Source organism: Tinamus guttatus, unplaced genomic scaffold (genome assembly GCF_059628265.1).
Source record: "Tinamus guttatus ecotype Peru unplaced genomic scaffold, ASM5962826v1 Tinamus_guttatus_pri_ptg000315l, whole genome shotgun sequence".
Classification (NCBI taxonomy): Eukaryota; Metazoa; Chordata; class Aves; order Tinamiformes; family Tinamidae; genus Tinamus; species Tinamus guttatus.
Window position 1 is genome coordinate 1,212,940 of NW_028288849.1, and position 22,950 is coordinate 1,235,889.

At 42.5% G+C, this 22,950-nt stretch overlaps 1 protein-coding gene across 1 annotated transcript; it reads left to right on the forward strand.

The window, feature by feature from the left end:
• Positions 1-449: 449 nt before the first annotated feature.
• On the forward strand, positions 450-5,285 carry LOC104564923 (carboxymethylenebutenolidase homolog). The gene is made up of 5 exons (XM_010211555.2): positions 450-689; positions 1,486-1,593; positions 2,625-2,767; positions 4,158-4,249; positions 5,106-5,285. The coding sequence occupies exons 1-5, from the start codon at positions 475-477 to the stop codon at positions 5,283-5,285; spliced, it is 738 nt and encodes a 245-aa protein (XP_010209857.2). The 5' UTR covers positions 450-474.
• Positions 5,286-22,950: the final 17,665 nt, after the last annotated feature.

Sequence of the window (22,950 nt, forward strand, 5' to 3'; positions counted from 1 at the left end):
CTTACAGTCATTAACTTGAGACTGAGTAGCTAGATAAACTTGCGTCAATATCTACTGGCACTTTTCACCTTTGTGGATAACCTATTTATCCTGACTTATGCAATAGTTCATAAAAATTTAACCATACCTTACTGCCAACTTGTTCATAAAACATTTAGCTTAGCTTAAGGAACTTTTGCTCACATCTTTTGTCTTTTTTTTCTTTATTTTTTTTTCCTTCTTATGTTGGAGTTTAAATGGTTCTTACTTGTCATTTGTCTATAACCTAAATAGCGCTAAGAAAATTTTTATTTATAGAAAATCAAAGTGCTGTTTGATAAATGTCACATTTCAGATCCAAGGATAATCACTATGTTCATAATAGTGCTATAATTATTGAAAAATCCATATTTTATGATAACACTGGGTTTTGATCAGTTTTGGTCAATATTCACTGCTAATTTTTTGTTTGTTCCTTCCACGCTAGTATCACACATGGCGAATGAAGCCAAACCCTGCCCATGCGATATTGGAGACAGGTTTGACCATGAGGGTCGTGGGCAGGAAGTACAAGTTGGGCACATCAAGGCGTATGTTTCCAAACCATCTGTCAAATCAGACAAAGCCGTGATCGTGATTCACGATGTATTTGGATGGCAACTCCCAAACACCAGATACATAGCTGATCTGCTCACCACACATGGATACATGTAAGAAGCCCTACTGTTTTGAAAGTGTTGTTGTAATAAGAAAGTTGTCTAACCAACAGCTTCCTTTCTAAACCATATAAATACGTGCAATTTTACAGGTTTTTTTTAAAGGTATATCCTATTTATTAAAACAGTATAAAGAATCTAACATTGCTTACTATTCCTACAATAACTAGGTAGTAGGCAAATATGGAAAGAGAGAGGATAAACAGAGAAAAGTCTGATTTTCCAGCTGTAACAGGGTTATTGAATCGCCTTCACCAGCTTTAAACAGCCTCATTCCTCCTTCCTTGTTCGGCATTTATTGCTATGATAACATTTTTGGAAAAGCTGAACGAAATCCGACAAAGGTGAAGTGTACCAGCATGTGCAGTGAAAGAAATATATTTTCAGATACATGGAAAGCATATATGTGAGAAACTCATGAGACATACATCTTTCCATACGTTTCCATACAGTTTTCTGGGTAATACTTTTTAGCCATACTTTTAGTATGTAACATGCAAATTGCAGAATTTTTGGGGAATTTGGTAAGAAATTGCTAAGGATTTTTTAATTGCAATTAGAAAATTGTCCTATTAATGTGTTACATCAAGGAAGAACATATCTGGAAATTAGACTAACTCTTCTTATTAGATGTAGAAGAATAATGGAGGTCTCTTGTATAATACATGGACGTAGATTAAATTCTCTGTATATTAAGCAAAACGAATTTATTGTGTCAAACATATAGATGTACCTTTAATCCTGTATCAGTGCTATTTCATGGCTTTAAAGTGTTTAATTTTTCCTACAGAGCCATCTGCCCAGACTTTTTTGTGGGACAAGAACCTTGGAACCCTTCTAATGACTGGGCTTCTTTCAATGATTGGCTGAAAACTCGTGATTCCAGCAAAATAGACAAGTACATCTGATATTCATTGCCCTACATGTGGTCATGCTTCTTTAGCAGGAGTTTTTACCTCAGGAAAGATGCAGGATCAGGTCCAAAGTTATTAGTGGATCAAAGGCAGCAGGGTGTCTCTGCAAAGGCAAAGAATTCAGTGGTGTCCATGGGTCAAGCTCGTGGTTGACTCATGTGCAGGGTGCTCTTTGGAGAAAAGCAGAAACCTTGAACTGAAATAAAAGTGACTTTCAGACACAAATACCATCTGCAGAGAGCAGAAGTGAGATAAATGTCTCAAAAGAGAGAGAAAAAAAAAACTGAGGCTAGAAGATGCAGCAGAGTCCTTCCACTTCAATTTCAGCCAACTCCTGGAGGCAAGTCCAACTTCCATGCAGAAGAGTTAGAATGAAATTGTCATGAAACACCATTTCAATAGAGTTTATTAGTCCTGTTCCCCGACAGATCCTAGCCAGTTCAAAGTGCAATACCTTGCCACTTTTATGTGTGCCATTTTCACCATTTGTATTTGACAAGTAGCCTAAGTTACATAATTATTTTGCTGATCAATTTGATTCAACATTTTCAAAATTGGCTTCCACAGTTTGATTTAGTACTTGATTTCTCCACGAACAGTTTACTTCTGGTGACACTTGTGATAATGGGATGCTCTTGGCTAGCTATGTGTCTCAAGCTTTTATACTTGTTGGCCCATGAGAAAACTACTGACATCTTTGTAATTGATTGAGTTGCCATTTATAAAATTAGCTCAGGTTGCAATAACCGCGATCTAAGGAGACTTATTTATTCTCCTTCATGCATTGCCTGTTTTACTTCTCCCCTGAAATTTATTGTTTATTTTAGAAACGAATGATCGACTTGACTTTCAAAACTACAGTCCAATTTTGGTGTTTTATTAGCTTAGGATATGCTAAAATCCAAAAATGGGGCAGAAATGGTAGAAGATGCAGTGAAATTTAATTAGTTGTACTTTATTTTCAGATTTCCAGAAAATACTTAAAGACTTAATTCACTTTGTTTACATGTCTTAGAGAAATTGATGTCGTCTTGAAGTACCTACAGGAACAATGTGGTGCCAAGAAGATTGGGGTCATTGGTTTTTGCTGGGGTGGAGCAGCAGTACATCATGTGATGCTGAAAAACCCTCATTTAGAGGCTGGGGTGTCCAGCTATGGTAAGTGTAAGCTGTCTATAATGTTGTGACATGATTGCAGCAGGAAATTTTTCTCTAGGAGTACTGTGTAGCAAAATTCTGTGTTAGACCTTATAAAGAGATGATTTCATTATGCAAAATCTTTAAGCAGCTTGACTTTTTGCACACATCTGATCATAAGCAGAAAGAGATATGTATTCACAGTGTATGGCCAGGACCACTTCTACGCAGCACAGAGTACAAGAAACACCAGGGCACGTCGTGTCTCAGGTTCCTTTTGATAGGTGTTGACAAAACAGTTCCCAGATAAATATTTTATGTCTTTTAGGAGCTCTCAGCTATTATGGGGTGGATCTTTGCATCTGAATCTTGTTCACCTTGACTTCCATAAATATTGAGACAGTTTGCTGCTTGTTGTCTGTTTCTCCTTGTTTGGGTCTTGTCTTTGATGGCAACACTTTGGCCATCTGTTTGCTAAAGCACAGGGTCTTCTCCTGATGGGTGGGTCATGGTGGCTGTGGGCTTGTCAGCTTGCAGGCCTTCCAATCATGACATAAACAATTTTTCAATTGTTTCTTCAATTTTACTACTGGAAACAGTATCCATTATTACTAATACAAGCCATTTTTTTTAACTCTGTGTTAAACCTTCTGGTATTACTCTCACATTTCCATTCATACTACGTTTATATTTGTGTTACAAATTGTGTTGCAATTCTGTATAACCAAGAGCAATTTAGATTCATCTCAGATGTACAGAAGCTGAAGGTATTTTCCTAGAAAGCTTATGGGGACCATTTGCTGCACTGATTGGTTGAACATGAATGAATTAATCAATATTTGCTAAGTTTTGACTTTTCTGTGGTAATAATATAACAAGTGAGTGATCAGGGTGTTAGTTCTCAGTGTTTTACTTTGTTTAAATTCAAATATATTTCAATATTCAAAATTAGAAAAGCAGTTTATTCTGAATTTGCATCAGTATAACATACATGTACACTGAAACGCTAGCCATGTATCTGTCATGATAATTGTTCATAATCCTTTTAAGAACAGACATACCAGGCGAGAGATTAGATGAGGTATAGAGTAAAGCATTCACAGTATCCTCGTCCTGATGGTGGTTAAAAGCAGGTGGTCAAAGAAAATCGTAGGGATGGGACAAACATATAAAGCTTCTTACATGACCTTTTGAGACAGAGCTGTTATTTTTATCTGTAATCCCATCCCAAAACATGGGAAGTTCACGTGAAAAAAACAAACTTTTAAGTAAGTGAAGCATGTTTAATCCCTTTACAAACTGATCTTTTAATCAGGTCTAACAAACGGAATTGCCATTTATTTTGATTGTATTGCTTTACTAGAGATTTTAAAAACATCATGGATCACCTTATGTTTGTATTTTTCCCTAGGAATAATCAGGTTTTCTGAGGATGGATGTAGTTTACTTCATCCCACTTTCTTCATTTTTGCTGAAAAAGATGACCACATCCCCCTGGAGCTGGCAAGTTTCTCGTCAGAGATAATTTTTGTTGTTGTTTTGCATGCTCATTTCATAACTTCGTATTTAATTAAGAGAAACTAGAAAACTGATTTGATCTTTCCTCCCTCTTTCTTTAACTTCTTAAAATGTTAATAGGAGGAAAGGGATGAGCATCCACAATGGAGTCAAAGGAAAACTTGTGGCAGGTTTAGGATAGGACCCTCCCTTTAGTCATATTGGCAATGCATAAAATCAACAGAAAAACCCACCTGACATCACTAGTTGCAGAAGAATTAGAAAAATCCTGTGACTATCCATGTCTTTCACCACTGTCCTGTAGGTTTTTATTAAAAAAGTAAGTATGGGAATCTTGAGGAGCAAAGAAATAGAAGAGAATAAATAGAGAAGGCTGACTATGTACAAAGGAGTCCAAAAAGGGAGGTATGCTCTCATTGACTGTTTCCTTTACTTTTCCTGCTGAAAATTGCAGTAGTTTTGAACTGAAGGTTTGTATCAACGCCTGCCCTCCACCAAATCAATTTTAAATGGAATCAAAATCTTGCCCCTTTTTTTTCTTGAAGATAATTTGTGCAGTGATTACTACAGGTGATCTTGCTTGTGATAATGAGCAGGAAATGTTTTATATGTTTACAGGTATTATTACACTGATATATATATAATATTAGAAGATTGACACTGACAATTTCATACAATCAAATAATGTTATTTTACTGTTGCAGGAAAAATCTGTCTCAAAAAAAAAGGTGTGGTAACAAACACATTTGGGACATACTGTGTCTTCAAAGACATGCTGAAGACTGTAAAAAAATAACACGTTAATTCAATATGAGCAATGACGGAACACTCTGTGTTACAGGTTACCCAACTGGAGCAGAAGCTTAAAGAAAAGTGCAAAGTAGATTATGAGGTTAAAATTTATCCTGGTCAGACTCATGGCTTTGTACATCGCAAAAGAGAAGATATCAATCCTCAAGATAAACCTTATATTGAGGAAGCAAGAACGGATATGATTAACTGGCTGAAAAAATATATTTAGCAGCAATAAAATGCCTATAAGATAAACAATTTCTGCTTAGGAACTCAGAAAATGATAAGACTATCTTGCTTAATATATATTTAAAATTATCAAAATCAATTGTAAAAGACTTTTCTGAAATAACACTGCTGACTTGTACTTATTTTCTAAATAGATGCCTGAACATTTTAAAATGTCAAAAGCCATAATTATAAAGATTTTAAAATTTGTCCTTATGTATCTTAAAATTATTAGAATCTGATGTGGGATAACCTTCTAATCTGAAATTTCACTTTTTTATATTAATGACAATACAGTTAAAAGACCATTGAAACTCTGCGTGCACTCTTGAGAAAAACACTTGTAAAAGCTGCTTTTACAGTTGTTGGGCAGTGGGATTTCCAGCTCTGATTTCCACCTCTGTGTCTGGAGGGTGTTGAGGTGCACGTGTCTCAGGAAAACCAGAGCACTGTCTATGAGAAATAAACACAAACAGCATTGAATGTGAGTTACTGTATTCTGATGAACCATGACCTACTAGTCCCAGTCATCCTGGAATATGCCGTGTAGCTCCTTGGTGAAAATACTTCTCCTTCCACAAAGGTGAGTAGACACTAAAGAAACTCTGTTGTCCTCCAAAAAGCTTTCATGAAGACCTCTAAGATATAAGAGCAAAAACATACCTTGCTCCTTGCCTTGGGCCCTTGGTTGGTGACTGGAAGAACTCTCCAGTTTGGCTGCTGAACTCCATGTTCCCATCGGCAGGTCGTTGCTTGACTTTGGGCAGAATTGAGCCTATTCTTAAGGGTCCACACAGTTCAGGGGAAGCTGGTTCAGGCTTGTAGGGCTCTGCTGCCACTGTGCCACTCTCTTGAAGGATTCATGGCACTGTGACTCACGTTATTTAAGATAATCCCTCATCAAACCAATGTTGAGAAGTTCCACGGTGATCCTGCTGTTAGGCTGGCTTTGTGCTGCTTCCTTGAGACGTACAGATAGAGGGAAGGCCAGTGTCCTGCAAGCCCTATTATAGTTATGAGATCATCATAATTAGGACTAACTACTCCACATGAGAGAATGGCAGACTCACCTGTGGAACCAAGTCTCGCCTGTGGAACCAAGTCTCGCCCGTGTGCCTGCAAATTCATGAGGTACTGTGAATATAGCAGTGTACGAACCATACCAGAAGAAGCCAAGATGGCCGCGTGGTTCAGAAAGTCTGTAGAGTGCGTATTCAGTTCCCAACTTTACATTCTCATACCATTTCTCAGCACTGCTATGAGAATAGAGATGATGAATGATGAAATGGTTTATGAAATCAAACTATTGCCTCATATGGATTTTAAATAAAAGAATCTTGAGTTCCTCCATTAATGCCTTGCTGACATGTTTCACAAAAGACAACCCAATCCAGCTTGGAGGGTTATTTTTTGTGCCTTTTTTTCCTTTTTTTAATGTGAAGAGACGGATATCTCAGGGAATTGCACTAAACTTTGCCCAGTTTCTTCTGAAAGAGGGGAATGGTGAAACTGTGAGGAATATTTTGTCCAAATTCATTGTCCTGGGAGAATTCAGAGTAGTTTGCTCTAGGACAAGTATTGCATTTCATCATGCATTTGCCTTCATTGGGTGGTAGAAATATGGCGTGTGAGTTGGAAACTTTGGAACTTAGCCCCTACCTACTGATGTGCTAGTGTTAATACCTGCCTTAATAAAACACACACAGAGTCTCAAAATTCACATGCGAGAGTATCCTTTGTGTCTAGGGAGAACTGACTGTGTGTATAGGTCATGATACAACAAACTTGGGTGATGGAACTGAGCCACTTTGATATGAGGCAAATCTGGTAGACCAGGGTAGACACACTCATGGCTTGTTTCTAGTCATCATTTGTAATTTGTTCTCCCAAAGAAATCAGGACTACGTGATTGTGTTGCCTCGTTCCTTCCTTCCTAATAACTTTTGAGCTTTTGGATGAATTTCAGTCAAATTTTACCAAACAGTGAAGTCTTCAGTGCTGTTTATTTCTTACAAATTTCTGGAAGATCTGGGCTGCATTGTGGGGGCTGACTCATAGCAGCACGAGTTCAACAGTTCTGTATCATCTGGATTGCTTGCTGGCCAGTCGGCGCACGCAAAGCTTGGACCCCTCTTGCACAGGGGTTGTCAGAGGATATAGGAAGGATAGGAGAGTTTATACCAGGAAGTGGAGTAAAGGCACGTGGGACAGAAGTAGAGATGCAGGGGCACAGAAGGGGATGGGTTGAGGATAATAACAGGAATATGAAGAACAGAGATCCTTTTGGAGGACAATCATGCGGAGGAAGTGGAGGCTGCTAAGGGAGCTCTGGTGGAGAGCAAACCTCATCCTTAGCTGAAGGAGAAGAATATAAAATTAAAAGGCAATAAAAATACATCAACAGAATCTCTTTGTTTCTACTGTGTTCAGGGCAAGGATTTAAGTATGAACAGTTTGCATTGTCTTGAAAGCTGATTCCCAGTCATTTTCCTTTCAAAGCAGTTCCATGTAGCAGTAGCTGTATAGCTCTACCTGTTACTTGCTGAATTAGGCAGTCTGCATAAATACAAATCTTTGAGCCCCATGGCTACGTCCATCTCCACTGCTCAATTCTCCCACTCCGAAGAGAGCTTACAGAAGTCTGCCAACACATTATTTATACAAGTCCCAAACTTGGACTGCAATTTGACTCTATCCAGTTCAAACTGCCTGTGTCTTTCAAATTTAATCACTTCTTATAAGCATTAGGGATTGCTGTTGACATTGTGTATTATGTAGTAGATTAATTTTGATCTGTTGTAAAATTTTCTTGGTAAAATGTTTTGTGCATTTCTACCTTCTGAGATGGAAGCATGTAATCAGAAATTTGAAGAACAGTGTTACTGACTGACATGCTTCTTCTTCCCCTTCTCCTGGAAGAGTATATCAGAAGGCTTTTTCTTTTGGTCAGTAATTTGAGAGGCAAATAGCCTCTCCCAAACAATATTATAGGACGACTTTTAGAACCTGTCCTGAAGAGGAAGCTACAGCATTTTTTTTAACTTTCCATTGCAGGAAGGAGAACTTAGAAACCTTCTGATTTCAACTTTCATAGACCAATTGGGATTTTGCTCATTGCTACTTAGGAAGGCTCATGGCCTGCATGTGGGAATTCTTGATACCTGAATGAAGAAGATTGTATGGCCTAAGCTGTCACAGTAGGTCCCCTGAAGGAAAAGTTCAGGGACTGGAGAAAGATATAATCATAGAATCACAGAATCACAGAATGCTTAAGGTTGGAAGGGACCTCTAGAGATCATCTAGTCCAACCCCCCTGCACACGCAGGGTCACCTAGAGCACGTGGCACAGGACTGCATCCAAGCGGGTTTTGAAGATCTCCAGAGAAGGAGACTCCACAGACTCTCTTGGAAACCTGTCACCCTCACTGCTAAGAAATTTTTCCGTAAGTTCCTGTGGAACTTTTGATGCTTTAGTTTCTGGTCGATTTGTCTAGTTCTATCAGTGGCCACTACAGAAAAGACACAAGAGAAAGACTGAAAAGAGCCAAAAGAAGAGTCCTAAAGAGCATGACAAGTATCCTGCCAGAGCTGATAATCTCTGTTCTCAAGAAGATTGAGTTTTTTACTTAGGGAAATTATTAAAATCCAGCTACAGTCTAAATAGCTGGTTCCTGTGCCAGCTTAGAAGTTGAATCCTGGACTGATTTCTGCTCATTGACATGAATATTGGATAGTGTTTCATATATTTAAGTACTTTCTTATTACACACACTTCACCTCTAGATATTTATCATTTGTTTTGACATTTAAACATTGAGTGGGAGCTTCTTTTCATGCAATTTTAGTAAAGTATTTATGGCAACAATTTTTAATCAACTTGATGAGGTATTGTGTTCTATTTTCTGCTTTCCTTTCTGTTAAGATGACCTTTACTATTTCTTTTTACTCTGGGGTCTGTAAAGTATATAGTCAGTATTTTATTTAATAGTCTTTTTTTTTTTTTTTTTAATCTCCAGACTCCGAACACAAATGGGTTTCAGTGTAAAGGTCACAGGCAGAAAGGGCATAAATAAATTCTCTTCCACGAAACAAACACACACATATCTAGCCATGCCAATATTTCCATAAAGTAAAGTTCATTTGTTCCGTACAAAAAGCATCTATCTTCTGGCTCATAGGCGCATATGCTTACAGTACAGTATAAAAGACTGTGAACTTGCTTTAAAAATATGTCTCACTGCATAGTGTTGCATGAGGCATCTCTCTCTCCTCAGCTTGCAGCTTTAGATTAGTCAGGAGCAACATCTGGCTCTAAGGTACTCTGCTGCTAGGTCCTGAAGGCTTTCTTTTTGTCCTTGCCTTTTCCAGAGTTGGCCATGGGAGGGAAGCTGAATGACTGCTGTTTTGGATTAGCAACACTTCAGGGCTGGAGGAATAAGCAGAAAATGAACTGTGAGATGAAGGAATGGTAGAGATTCACTGGAGAACCTTGTTATATCTTGTTGACTCATTTGGTTAGGGTTGTCTACCTAGTATAGGTCTTAATCAAACTGGACTTGGTTCCTTTAATCAATGATGTTTCAATGTTTTCGAACTCAGGCAATAAGTAGTAGCTTAGCCTCTACAAAGCTATACTGAAGGTAGCATTTTTCAGGGAAGTAGATTTGCCATAGGGACACAAAACAATCTGGCTTCATTTCTTTTGCGGTAAGAGACAATAAAAGCAGACCCACAAAGTGTACTCTCTTGCAGAGTTCCCCGAGAAGATCGATGGGAATTTGGTGCCTGTTTCCTTTTCATGCTTTTAAAAATCTCCTTCAGTACATTTTATGCATTTGCCCGTTTCTCATTGTTGACACTGAAATATTATTAAAATCCAGCAAATAACACAATGCTCAACCTCAGAAAGTTGAGAATGGAATGGACTAATAAAGCTCCAAAACAAAGCTCCTCTTTGAGAGTGCGGAGCAGATGTTGGCACCTGTGGTGATACATTTCCCTCCCTCCGCAGCTATATTAAGAGGTGAGGAGGAAACCTTGCATCTGGGCTGGTGCCTTGTCATGAATTTTAGGAAAGCTGATGTTATTTGTTAAGGGAGTTGGAAATTATTCCAACTGAGTTCTTTAGATTATCTTTAGTGTTTTTGTTGAGCCCACAGATTGTGGAAGATTTCTTTAAGGTTCTTTCTTTCATTCAGGATACTTAACGATTAGAAAGTTGCCAGGATACCTCAGATGAGCGGCCTACGGTCTCTGGAAGACAACGTGTTGTTCCTTCCTCCGATGGCTTTGAGCAAAAAGCTAAAGACAATTTTTAGGCCCTGGTATTCACACTGAGGAAGGGATGCAGGGGAGAGGGGCATTCCTGCCCTAGTGGTGTTTCAGTAAGCCTGGGTGCTTTCAGGGCCCCAGCTGGGATTTGCATCCTCATAGTGAACTAATGCAGGAACCCCTGCCAGGATGACACAAGGCGCTTTGGATGCTCAAGGCTGAAAGGGTCATGCAGGAATTTCAACAGCTGTAACTGGCTGTTTTGTCTCCAGCTAGCTGAAGGAGGAGGCTGTAGAGAGGGCAGAGCCAGATTCAGAAGTGCACAGTGCAAAAAATGAGAGGCAATGAACACAATTTGCAGCAAAGAAATTCTGACAAGATATGAGGAAAGGAGAGCAGCTGCACTGTAAGAATGGTGAAGCATAGGATCAGTGCCCAGAGAGTTGGTGGCATCTCCATTCATTTCTGACTGTGCCATTGCTCTGCTGTGTGGTTCAGGCGATGCTCTGCGCTCTGGCTGTTAATGGCTTTTCCTTGTATTGCAAAGAACTCCAAAGACTCTTTATGACACCTATTTAAGAGCTAAGGATTAGACCAAAGTTAACTATAGTGTAATTTCCCTGTTACCCTGTATATTTTAGACATGATAAACAGAAATTTTTGCTTAGTGCAACCTTCCCAGCCAATGCAACTGCAAAATTACACCATTAAAATCACTTACAGCTAGAAAAGCAAAAATAAAAAGTGCCCTGTGGCAATGTTATTTCTCACTGCTCATTTCCAGCCCACATGTCACTGATGTGAGGCCCCACGTGACGCTAAAGCAGAGGGCAATATTGTGTTTGGCTTTGTGAGGTTGTTGCAAGCAGCCATGAGCTTGTTTCACTCAGAACCAGAGCCAGATCGCTGATGTGTAGCCTTGTTAGCTTAAGCAACTCAACCTCTTAGCAAGTTGTGCTAGCTCCAACTCATTACTCATAGCTAAAGGGCTTCCAAGTGGCCTGGATTTACACTACAATGGCTGGTGATATAGCTAGAGCTCACTTATTTCCTTTTTTTTTTTCCTTTTCTTCTTTTTTTTTTTTGGGGTGTGTGTGTGTGTGTGCTTTTTCTGTGTATTTTTTTTCCTCTGTAAAAATGCTACTTCAGGACATCCTTAATTATCCGTCTGCTTAACGTCTCCATTCCCTCATTTTCTTTTTTTTTTGCAGACTAAATGTCTGTAAGCAGATGCCTTTGTTAGGTGACTCCCACCAAAGCAAAGATCACACACTGGGAAGAGATTGCACAATTTGTCACGAGGGCAGGGGAGAAGGAGGCAGGAAGAGTCTTTGGTGAAACTGGAACGGACAAGCAGTGATGAGTTGTGGGACAACCAAAGGGCACATGGCTGCCTGGGAAAGGGAAAGGTGCAGGAGGCACTGAAGGAAGCAGAGAGGAGTGTCGGCTGCCTGGAATCAGAAATGGGTGGGAAATGTAAAGGGTTGAAGGAGATCGGAGAGGCAGGAGAGGGTTTCAGTGACTAAGAGCAAGAGAGATCTGGACTGACACCTGAAGACCATTTTCATTAGGCCAAGTACATCTGGCAAGTGCAGATTCTGCTTGTCAAGGAGCTGTTGAATAAGTCTTGACTGTCTGTGAGCACAAAAGGATGAAAAGTCAAAGGACACTGAAAGCTGTAGCGAAGTAGGTAGGTGAAAAGCACAGGAGGCAGATGGAAAGACATGACAAGTAGAGGCAGGGTATCAGGATACAAAAAATCACTGGCAGTGATGTGACATCCTGAAAGTCACTGGTATCCCATGCCTCCTGTCTACCACTCTGACTTGATGGACCAAAAGCCAGCTCTGGCGGGACACCAGATAGGTCATCAGAGATACCCTTGGTACCGAGTAGCTAAGAGTGGGTGGTACAAAGTGGAGGCAGAGCCCCTCTAGGGAGAGACCTTAAGGGAGAGCTGCTTTGTAGAAGAGGCCAGCACTGCAGGGGCAAGGCAGGGCACATGTCTATTCCCAGGTGCCCTGAGGTGGAGGAAAACACCCCTCACCATGGCAAAACGTTCTCCATCACACTGTGAGCGATGGCACTGTGTGAGAAAGACGGTCTTGTGGTGTCACTTCATGGCTGTTGCAGTGGTGATTTGAAGATCCTATGCCAAAGTGCAAAGCTGAATTTCCAGGACTTCCTGTACTGAAGAAAAGGGCAGGAGGGAGACAACACAGTTTGTGATATAATGCAAAAAGTAGCAACTTAGAGAAAATCACACATCTTGCTTTCAGTTTTCTGGGACCTCACCCATGCCTTTCGCTCGTTGAATCCTAATTTCATAGCTTTTCCAGATATACTTCTGCTGGGCTGGTACCAAGTGCAAAGGAGGCTGAGGAGAAACATGTCAGGATGTTTCAGCACAAAGACAAGGAATACAACTCAGAAGAGGAAGAAATAAAAGAAGATCAAATAAAGCAGGGGACATTTTAAGTATTAGCCCCCTCCCCTCCCCCCCCCCCACACACTTTCCACACAAATTGGGAAGTAGAGGATGAAAGGAAGGCAAAGACCTAGGAGGGAAAGGAAAAAGAGAGATGTCTGCACTGTCTCATTCTATGTGGTAGCAAGAGAGGTGGGGAGAGCTCAGCAGAAATCTCTGCAGGCTGATGGGTTGGAAAACAGACTGTCCCAAGCCTTGTGATTTTCCAGTTGGCTCACCCTGAATGGCTGGTGATTGCTATTCCCGTGATAACTTTGATAGCATCAGTCTGACGTACTGATGGTGAGATGTTCCAGTGGAGAGGGAGGGATTAGGACTCAAATGACCATTACAGCTTGTCACTCACCAAGGATTTAAAATCTTGTTTGAATGCCGAGTTTACTGATCCCATGGGAGAGCCTAAGGCTATGGAAATGATGCTTTAAACATGAGATCACTGAAAGAAAATAATATATTACCTAGAAAGCTTTAAGCTTCCCAAGCTGCAGCTGAAAGTCACTTGTAAACATTACACAGAGGCAACTAATTCATGCTCCAGCTAGGTCACCACAAATACACTTTCCATTTCCTCTGCTGAAGAAACAGTGGGGTGTAGTGCAGAGACTCCGGGAGATGGCCAGCATTTAGAGAATTTACATGTCCCCTAAGGAAAAGGCTTTGATTTGTGTTTGATTTTCCTCTCTAGTGGAGGAAAATACCTACTCTCATGTCCTTGCTTTATTGCTGACACCTGTCCATGGTGGCCAGTCCAGATCAATGGTTTGATCAGTCAAAATTTATCAGAGCAAAAGACTGGATGCTGTTAGCAATTACTCAAGTGACCTTTCACTGAAGACTTATTTGAAAAACGCCGAAAGATGTGTCCACATGGGCAGATTAGCTTTCTGTAGTGTAAGCCAATTATCTCTACTAGCTCAGCTGCACTGCGAGGTTTTGCAGCAGAAGTGAGATGATTCAGAACTAAACACATGCTGTCGTATGCACAGCACTGCCAGTTATCCTAGGAAACTCAGTAAATGATGCTTGGGCAAAGATATGCAGTTACTTTGGCTACTCTGGTTTCCTCCAGCAACTACTGGCATTTATGTTTTTCTTTTTTTTGGAATGACTATAAATAAGAAAAATGAATATGTATTTTTAAAAATATCTCTAAAAATCAAGAATTTAAGCATCTAGAAAATAAAATCCTATTAAAATGAACTATTGATTTCATTTATTATTGCTGTATTGTTCTATGCTGTTGATGTTGTTTATCCCATGTTTTTTCATCTGGTTTCTGTTCATACAGAACACGGTAACTTTGTGGGGGGATAATGATGGCATACAAATGAAACCTGAGCCAAAATGTGCTGTAAATAGAAGCAATTCTGTTGTAGTTGGTGAGGTTGCTATGGATTTATGGAGTTATAAAACAAATACTTAAGGTCAGAAATTCTATCCATCCCCCGTTTTGTATGGCTTGGGTAATAAACTTTGGTTTAGTGTCTTGGTATGTTCAGTACCAATTCTTGGTATGTTCAGTACCAATCCTTTCACAGCTCCCTCTCTGCAGTGTCATATGCCACAGACAGTATGTTAAAAACACTTAGTTCATGCGGCACCTCTGGTGCTCAGATCTGTGCCTGAGAAGAGTTTTGGGCTCCAGCTAAAACCAACCACAGCCTGAAATCAAGAGGCATTCAGCACTGTTTGCTGTTTTCGCTTGTAGCTGGCACTGTGACTTGGTGGCTGCTTTGATGCTCAGGGCTGAGCCGTCCAAACTAAGGAACCAAAACCATAGATCTCTTGGAAAAAAACAGCCTTAATATCTGAGCTTCCTGGTAAGGAAAAGGCTCTGCAGAAGAGCCTTCCATTGCATGGTAATACAAGTAAGATAGCAGCCTGAGTGTGCCAGGCCACAGTATGTGGTATGTATATCCTGGACCCATTCTTTCTTCCTGATTTTGTGATTAGAAGAAAAAACCCTCTGCAGAGAGTGTGGGAATGTCCTATTATGTATGAGAAGTTGCTGAAAATTGGTGGAGCTGCTGGTTATCATAGAAGGAAGGGGAGGTAGCAGGGTTAGTCTGGGATCAGCTCCTTTCACCTCTGGAATGATCCCAGCTGACATCTCAACATGCGCAGGGCTCTGAAGCTCCAGCAAGCAAAGCCTAACTTTTCACATAGTCACAGAGGCCGATGAAATCTCCTTTCTGCAAGATTCAAATGACATCTGAGGTTTGCCAAGCATGGAGCACAGCTGGGCATCCCACTGTTTGTTTCATGCCTGGCCAATGACACTCCTAGATCTTCTTCCTGATTTGCAACCGAAAATCTACATTCGATATCATATAGGCAGGGTTTTTTTGTTTTGTTCTGTTTTAGTTTGTTTGTTTTCCTAAGTGTATATTACCTTACATTTACCTGTAATGAAGTTCATCTGCTAGTTCTCTGCCCAATCACTTGTTTTTGTGGGAGCCATCCTCTGACTTGGCTTATGCTGCAGCAGCCAAAAAAGTGTTGGGCATCTCTGAGAAGGGCATTTAAAGCCATACAGAGGGTGCCCATTCACTGTGGCTACAGTGCTTGATTTTCTCCTGAGCCATGGAAGTGGCTGCCTTTGCCAGAGAAGTAAGTAATCCCTTTCTTCCATTAATTTGAAAAAGTTCCTCAGCTTCCCTCAGTAACTGAAGAATTGTTTTCTAGAAGGCTGCCATTTCCTCTAATACTGTCCCACAGACAAAGTATTTCAGGTGGCCTTTTCAGAAATTGGATAAATAAACCAGGATCCTGATGCTTAGAGATGAATTCCACTCTATCTTTGGAAACACTCTACCCTGAAGAGTCCCTATTTTGCCCATTTAACCTCCTAGACTAGTCTGAAAGTTGTCATGCAGACAGAGAGAGACAACAGAGGAGACAAGCTAGCCCAGGACATAGAAACACTCATCTATTTAAATAGTAGCTAGGGGACTGTCTTGGGACAAGTGGTTGCAGAGTATGGTCACGGACTTTATTACCTTGCTGGTTTTACCTAGCAGATATTGCAGCATGCCCATGTCTTCAGAGCATTTCATTAGTGGAATGAATAAGAACACCTGAACCAAATTGGACTAAAAGACCATCTAACTCTGAAAGCTGGTTCTTTGTGTGATTTGATGGCATATTCCTTTTAAAAGATACAAGAGCAGGGAAGTATGTAGCAAATCCCCCAAATATTCTCCTGCCTTCCAGCAATCTGAGGCAGATGTTGAATCTTGTATTTATTTGTGCTTTTCCTCTGCAGAGACTTCATCTGGTTGTTTTATGAGCCCACATCATAAAGGTTTATTACCCACACTATCCTGAGGCGTTCCATGGCTGAAGGACATCACATGAAAAAGCCTTTTTGGTTCTGTTTTGCACCTGCCCATAGTTCTTTTATCTCATATTTTGAACATACAGTGAGCAACAATCCTCTATTCATCTAAACTATTCCATTCAAGTTGTACTATACTTACTATAGCTCTTGCAGCTTCTCCTGGATGTCCTCAGGAGACAGCTGAGCCCATGCAGCACTCAGTGTCACATCGGGCACTAACACAGGAGGGCAGTGTCTCAGCAGCAATGGTCTCTAAAGAGAGCTCCACGGGTGACATTCTGCAGGGTTAGTCTGCGGCCTTCTGCAGAAGAAGCTACAGCATCAAGTAGCAGAGCACTGATCCAGCCTCCGAGGGAGAGGCAGCATCCTTCGCCTTCCAGCAAAAGGCAGACACGAGGCTTTTAAAGACTGAAAGGTAGATAAGGGGCATTGTTTTGCCTTAGCTGGGAAGTAATTCTCAGCTTTTGGCTCTGTATCTTCCAGGAAACAGCTGGTCCTCACTACACCTGATAGAAAGAGGCTTTCCCAGCAAAGTATGCTGTCTCTGCCCCACAGTCCAAACCCCTCAGCCCCTCGCACCATGTCCCCTCTCCCTTTGGCTTGCACTGTCAACTCCAAAACCCCTCTTTCCATGCATGTCCAGCCTGCCCTCTTACAAAGCCCCACTGTAATCTTTCCCTTCCCATAATCTGTCTCCAGGTTTTCCAGAGGCTCCAGCGGTCTTGCCAGACTGTGGTGGATGCTGCAAGCTGAGCTGCCACCCAGCCAGCCAGACACCAGCTGTATCTATGGCTACAAATAAGCCACTGAGCCTCAGGGACAGACAACACTGATGTGCATCCTGGATACCGAATGCTGAGTGTTGTTTGAGCCCTGGAGGGAGAGGCTGGAGAGATTACAAGGGAGAAGGTTAAAATTATATCTGTGCTGCATCCCAGTCCCATGCCTGTGCAGGGCTGGATGTGCTCTGCCCCAAACCACGCACTGAGACCCTGGCACCTGCGTGCAAGAGCAGTTTGTGTGGCACTGGGGATGGTGCTTCTCGCAGTGATGAAAGGGGGCAACACAGGGAGAGGAGCCTGGGATGGGTCTGGGCTGGGTAGGTGGTGATCAATGAGTATTGATTGGGAGGTCTTGGGCATGAGGGGTCCTGCTGAAGATGGGGAGCATGGCTGGGAGCATCTCAGGAGCGTGAGGCTGGGCTGGGTGTGAGCACGTTGTTTGGAGCAGCAGCAGGGGTGGGATGTTGCACGTGCTCAGGAAGGCGGCCAGCGGATTCCTCCGCGATGGGGTAGCGCTGAATGACCTCAGAGCACAACTGGTCTGTGCAGCTGGTGGGCTCCTCGAGCACCCTGCCTGCGCCGCGGGGAGCGCAGGGCCCCGCTCGGCGTCTGCGAGGCAGCGCGGCCTGGCAGCACCCTGCAGCTTGGCCTGCCTGCCGGGCCTGGAGGGGAGGGAAGCGCTGGCAGCGCGCTGCTTTATTAATAGAAGGAGGTGCAGGAAGGCAATGAGGAAAGGCAAAGAGCTATTCCCTAACCCCGCACTCCCTTGGGTCTGGATAGCACTAACCAAAGCTGGGTGCTGGAGGGGGAAGAAGCACAGCTGCTCTGCAAAGCTGCCATCAGTGGTGTTCTGTGGAGATGGTTATGGTCAGTCCGCATATATGTAGATAACCTAAGCATTGCCTTAAACGGCAACTTTAAAAGAACAGAGTTGGAGGAATTCAGCAATGTTAAGTAAACGTACTTACTGTAGAGGAAGATACACTGCCAACCCTTGAGAAATTGTGTAACCTGCTAATAGTGTGTTGGAGTAGCCAGTCCCTGTAGTGGCTGTTCCAGTGCTTGCTGAAGGATGGTGGATTTCTGTTTGAAGGGATAGTGTTAAAGTAGCCCAGGCATCTATAAACTTGGCATTGTCTGACTTCTGAGCACTTGATACTGCAACCTTATTGCTCCTTTTAACACTATTTATATACAGATGATTCACTCAGAGCTGTTTAAAGAACAAGATAAGACCAATACTAAGAAATAAAATGGTTTCCTCACTATGCATCATTAATAGGGATTCAACCTTGAGCCTTTGGAGTTACATACTGTCACCTGACATAAAGCTGCTATTTTGATGGGAGTAAAATGGGCTGTGCTCATCAAGGAAGAGGAAGAAGAGAAGGACTGCAGAGGTGTGGGAAGCCCTAATTGCCCTAATTAACTAGACCATTCACTGAAGTTGCCTAGCCCTAGCTGTTCCTTACGCAGCCTCTGTCACTGTCATTTTCTGCAATGACTTTGTGACAATGGCTGCCGCATCCAGCTCTTGAGAACATTCATGTTCTATCATTATTTCACATGATAATTTTTCCTACATGAAAAAGGCCTTCAAGGGCAGGGTAATTATCATTAACCAACATTTCAGGGTAAAGAAGGCGGCATTTGTGCAAAGTATTTGCTGTCAAATTTCAAAGACCATCTGCAGTGTCTGCCTATGTCACAAAGGATGAAAATACAACTTAAAGGCATCTCTGCAGAGGAAAATATTAGACCTTCTGAATAAAAGTGGTATTAATAACCACCTTTAATTCCTCCCATCTTCCACTGTTCCTCTTCTATTCCCCTCCAAAGGTTGGCTGCAGATTTTGCCTACAGGATGTGCAGACGCACAGCCCAAATCCCTGGATCAGTACACTCCATGTTAGCACACTATCTGCTGTTCTAAGTCCCTGCACAGCAATTTAGTGAGAAATCTACAACACACCTTGATGAACAGCGTTTTCACAGGATTCTTTGTGGGTTTGTTCTCATGGCTGTGGAGGCAAATTGTTCTCCACGGCTGGAGACAGAGTATCCTCAAGTCCATATCTGAAACACAAAGGGGTCTTGATTATTTCATATTCCCAGCTCTGCCTGTGTTGATTTTGCCCAATATCTGGGTAGCCTGCAAGATAAAATATGTGCAGAATGGGTGATGTAGGTGTAGGTGTTAAATTACAGGAGTCCTGAAATGCACAAATGCTGCTTGCATTAGTTGAATAAGAGGCTGTAGGACCTCCAGCAGCTGCTCTTTGCCTCATCCCCAGGCACAGAGAACAGGGAGTCTCACACAGACATGATACATAGCATGCAAAATTTTCCCTGGTCTGTGAGCATGCATGAAAAACCCTCCAAATGTGCAAGTATCAGATGAGGTGCAGGTGGAGGGAAAGCCTTCAGCCAAGGATCTTGCTGCCAGAGGAAGCCAGTCCTTGCTGAGCTGCTGCCACAGCTGAAAAGAGGGCTTCTGCTCTGAACCAAGCTGCTCATCAGCTCCTAACTGGAGCTATAAAGCAGTAATGGAAAGCATGGGAAATATGACTATGAAAAAACTAGCAGGCAAAAATTGTGCAGGCAATATGGCTTAGTCCTGTGATGGAAATGCAAAGCCCTTGTGATGACAAGGGCCACACTGATCTCTCATGTTACACTGTATCTTTCACCTCAGTCTTCCTAACCGTACGCTGGCCACAAAGGGCGCACGGATGCTCACCAGGGGGGCTGAAGCCTTGGTCGGTCCCATGTATGGCCCCAGCATTCCCATGTCACAGGTGTATGCACCACTGCTCTTGTTGCACAAATCAGTCTGTTTCTCCCAAACACAAGTTCCTGCTTTGGAGATGAGATCTGGTACCTGCATGGTGTTGGAAAGCCTTAGGGGAGGCTGTCCTCTCCATCCTCAGGTGGGAGATAGAGGAGCACAGACTGGCTGGCAGAATGAGAAAGAGGCAAAATGCGTAAAAGCCACTAATAATTTCTCCGTCTCCATGGTGCTCTGTAGTGCTGGCTAGTGCAAGGAGTCTGGCTCACTGGGTCCCACAAAGAGACCTTGGACCAGTCACGGTTCATGCCAAGTCTCTGATACCCACTGAACAAGGAGCCTCCTGCCCTCTTGGAGGGCAGCAGAAGGCAGTGGTGGCCCACAGAGTGGTTCTGAGCTGGCCACGGTGGCTGTGCTGGCACTGGCACAGCCCCAGGGCAGTTGCCACGCATCCCCACAGCAAGCAGCCCTGCTCCGGCAGCTGTGAGGGGAGGACAAGCCCGCGGGAAGCGCTGAGCAGGGTGGATCTGCTGGAGGATCCCTGGGGCTTGTGAGGTACGACCAGAGCGATACACCCCGCTCCCACAGCAGGCAGGTGGGCGACCACTGCCCGCTCCCGTTGCCCCTCTGCTCCTGCCCGCCGAGGTCACCTTCGCCAGGCAGCTTCGCCAGGCAGCTCCGAGCCCCACGGGCTGGGACGTGGGGAAGGGGCGGAGCGTCCTGCAGAGCCCTGTAACGCCTGGCGGCCCCTCCGGCTGCAGGCGCACACGGAGCCCGCGGCGGTGGTGGGAAGCGAGGCGCTCCGGCTGCCCTGGGCGCTGCCGCCGGAGGTGAGAGGCTGGACGCAGGGGGACGGGGTGTGTGGGAGGAGAAGCTGCTGCCCCAGCATGGGGAAAGAGGCTGGATGGGACAAGGAAGGGCATGAGCGGGGACCCCTCTCCAAGCAGCTCCGGAGACACGGCTGGCACCAGACAGAGCGCACCCGTTTTTGACCCGTGGTGTCTTCTGTGGTCTGATGGTGAGATCCTGAGGCGGCTCTGTGCAGAAGGGCTCCTTGAGGCAGGAGCTATTGGGTCAGCACTTGTACTTGGTGGGATGGTGCCGTGGTCACAGCTGGAGGAGACGGCGATGCGGTTTGGTCCCCCCAAGACTCATGGGGCTGTTTCCGAGGAGGCTGCTGAGGGCAGCAGAGGTTGTGGTATGATTCGTGCTTGTGGAGGACACTTGCGGGGTCCTTCTGGGGCCGCTTCTGCCCAAGAAGGGAGCAGTCAGGCTGGTCCCTCCAGTGGGATTATGCACTGGCTTCCTGACTGCTCTTAAAAAATAACCCATAAATCTATCAGTAATAAGGCCACAAACAACTGCCGTGATAATCTGTTCCTATCTCCCATGCAACGAAGTTGTTGGACTTTGTCCCTATTAAATGTGGTTTGCATTAGAGTGTGTCTTTTAGGATAAATAAGCCATTTACATACAAAAGTCGCAATGATGGAGAGATTCTTCAATACTGTTTGATGAGCTTTTTGGCCATAAAACCCCCAGAAAATGTGCAGTGCACTTGAAGTCTGAAATTACCTCTTTTTTTTTCTTAAAGGGAGAGGCATTTTTAGGAAATTTTTAGTACTTTTGAAGGTACATACAGATGATCGAGTCTCTTTTTCACTATTTGCTAAGCTAAAACAACTGCTCCCCTGGAAATTGCCTGTGTGCTTGTCAACTCTTTTATAAATTTCATGGTTCATTTCTAACCCTTCAGTCAAACTGTGGACACTAGCACTAGTTTGATGAACTGTGGACTCATGGATCCCCTTAAAAAGATAGCAAAAATCCAGTAGTGAATAACTGGCCTCCAGAAGAGTTCAGGCAATTTGTCCTAGAGAAACGCAATAGAATCGCATTAGTAGATTTTTAACATTTCAAAAAACACCATAAAAGATGTAGATAATAATGCAAAGTGAAGGAATGCATTTTCAATAAAAATACAAAATCCAGTGGTACACTATATTATCAACACTGACACACGAATCATTAGCAGGTCCTTCAGAAATAAAGCTTTCCTAATTTAGCTGAATTTCAGAGATTAAATTTCAGACTGTCTCAGCATATTTGTACATAGGAATGTCTGCAGAAGCAAGAGTTCAGCATATTGTCTCTAAGGCATGTGACCTCTTATTATAATGTTTTTATTAAACCTAATATAACTCTAGCTTATTGTATGTAAGCTAAAATATGTATGTAAGCTAAAAATGTATGTAAGCTAGTTTTTATTCATATTGAAGCTTATTTTCTTAACTTAGCATCTGGGAAATTTTAGTTTTGTCTCTCACTTCTGATGCTTCACGCACCTGACGCTTTCCTGATACTCTCTTTTGCAGAATGAATGCAAAGGTGGAATCTGCAACATCGGTTACTCTTGCACCTTTATTCTCTTAGTCTTGTATCTTTATCACTTAGATATGTATCTATATTGCTGTATACTACTTCTAACGCAATTCTACATCATCCTACACATTAAAGCCTTCAAAGGAAATGAGGCTATGCCAGGTCTGCATTTCTGTGTCCATTTTATCTACAAAGCAGCATGAAAAACTTACACTGACCAGATTAAGTAAATAGCAACAATAGCAGTAACCTAGACAGTAAATAGCAGTAGTCTTTCTCCTTTATTTTAAATTGGCCTGTTATTTGTGTCACTGCAAACATTCTGAGGATGATGTCAGTATTTCTTCTAAAACATTGACAAAAGTAAGAGTATTATAGCATGGTTAAGATCTCATAAAAGTGCATAACGTGGGGAGACCACTAAAAATGATAATTTCCACTAAACTGACTATTGCAAATTTGCTGATTTTTAAATCCCTTTAAAAGGTGTAGTTTACAGATTTTCATGAAGGCCAGGATTAATTTGTAAAAATAGTTTTCAGGGGAATATTCTCTGCATAGGACGTTTATGGCAGATAATAGATGAACCATTACTAATGACTGGAGGTTCGTGGAA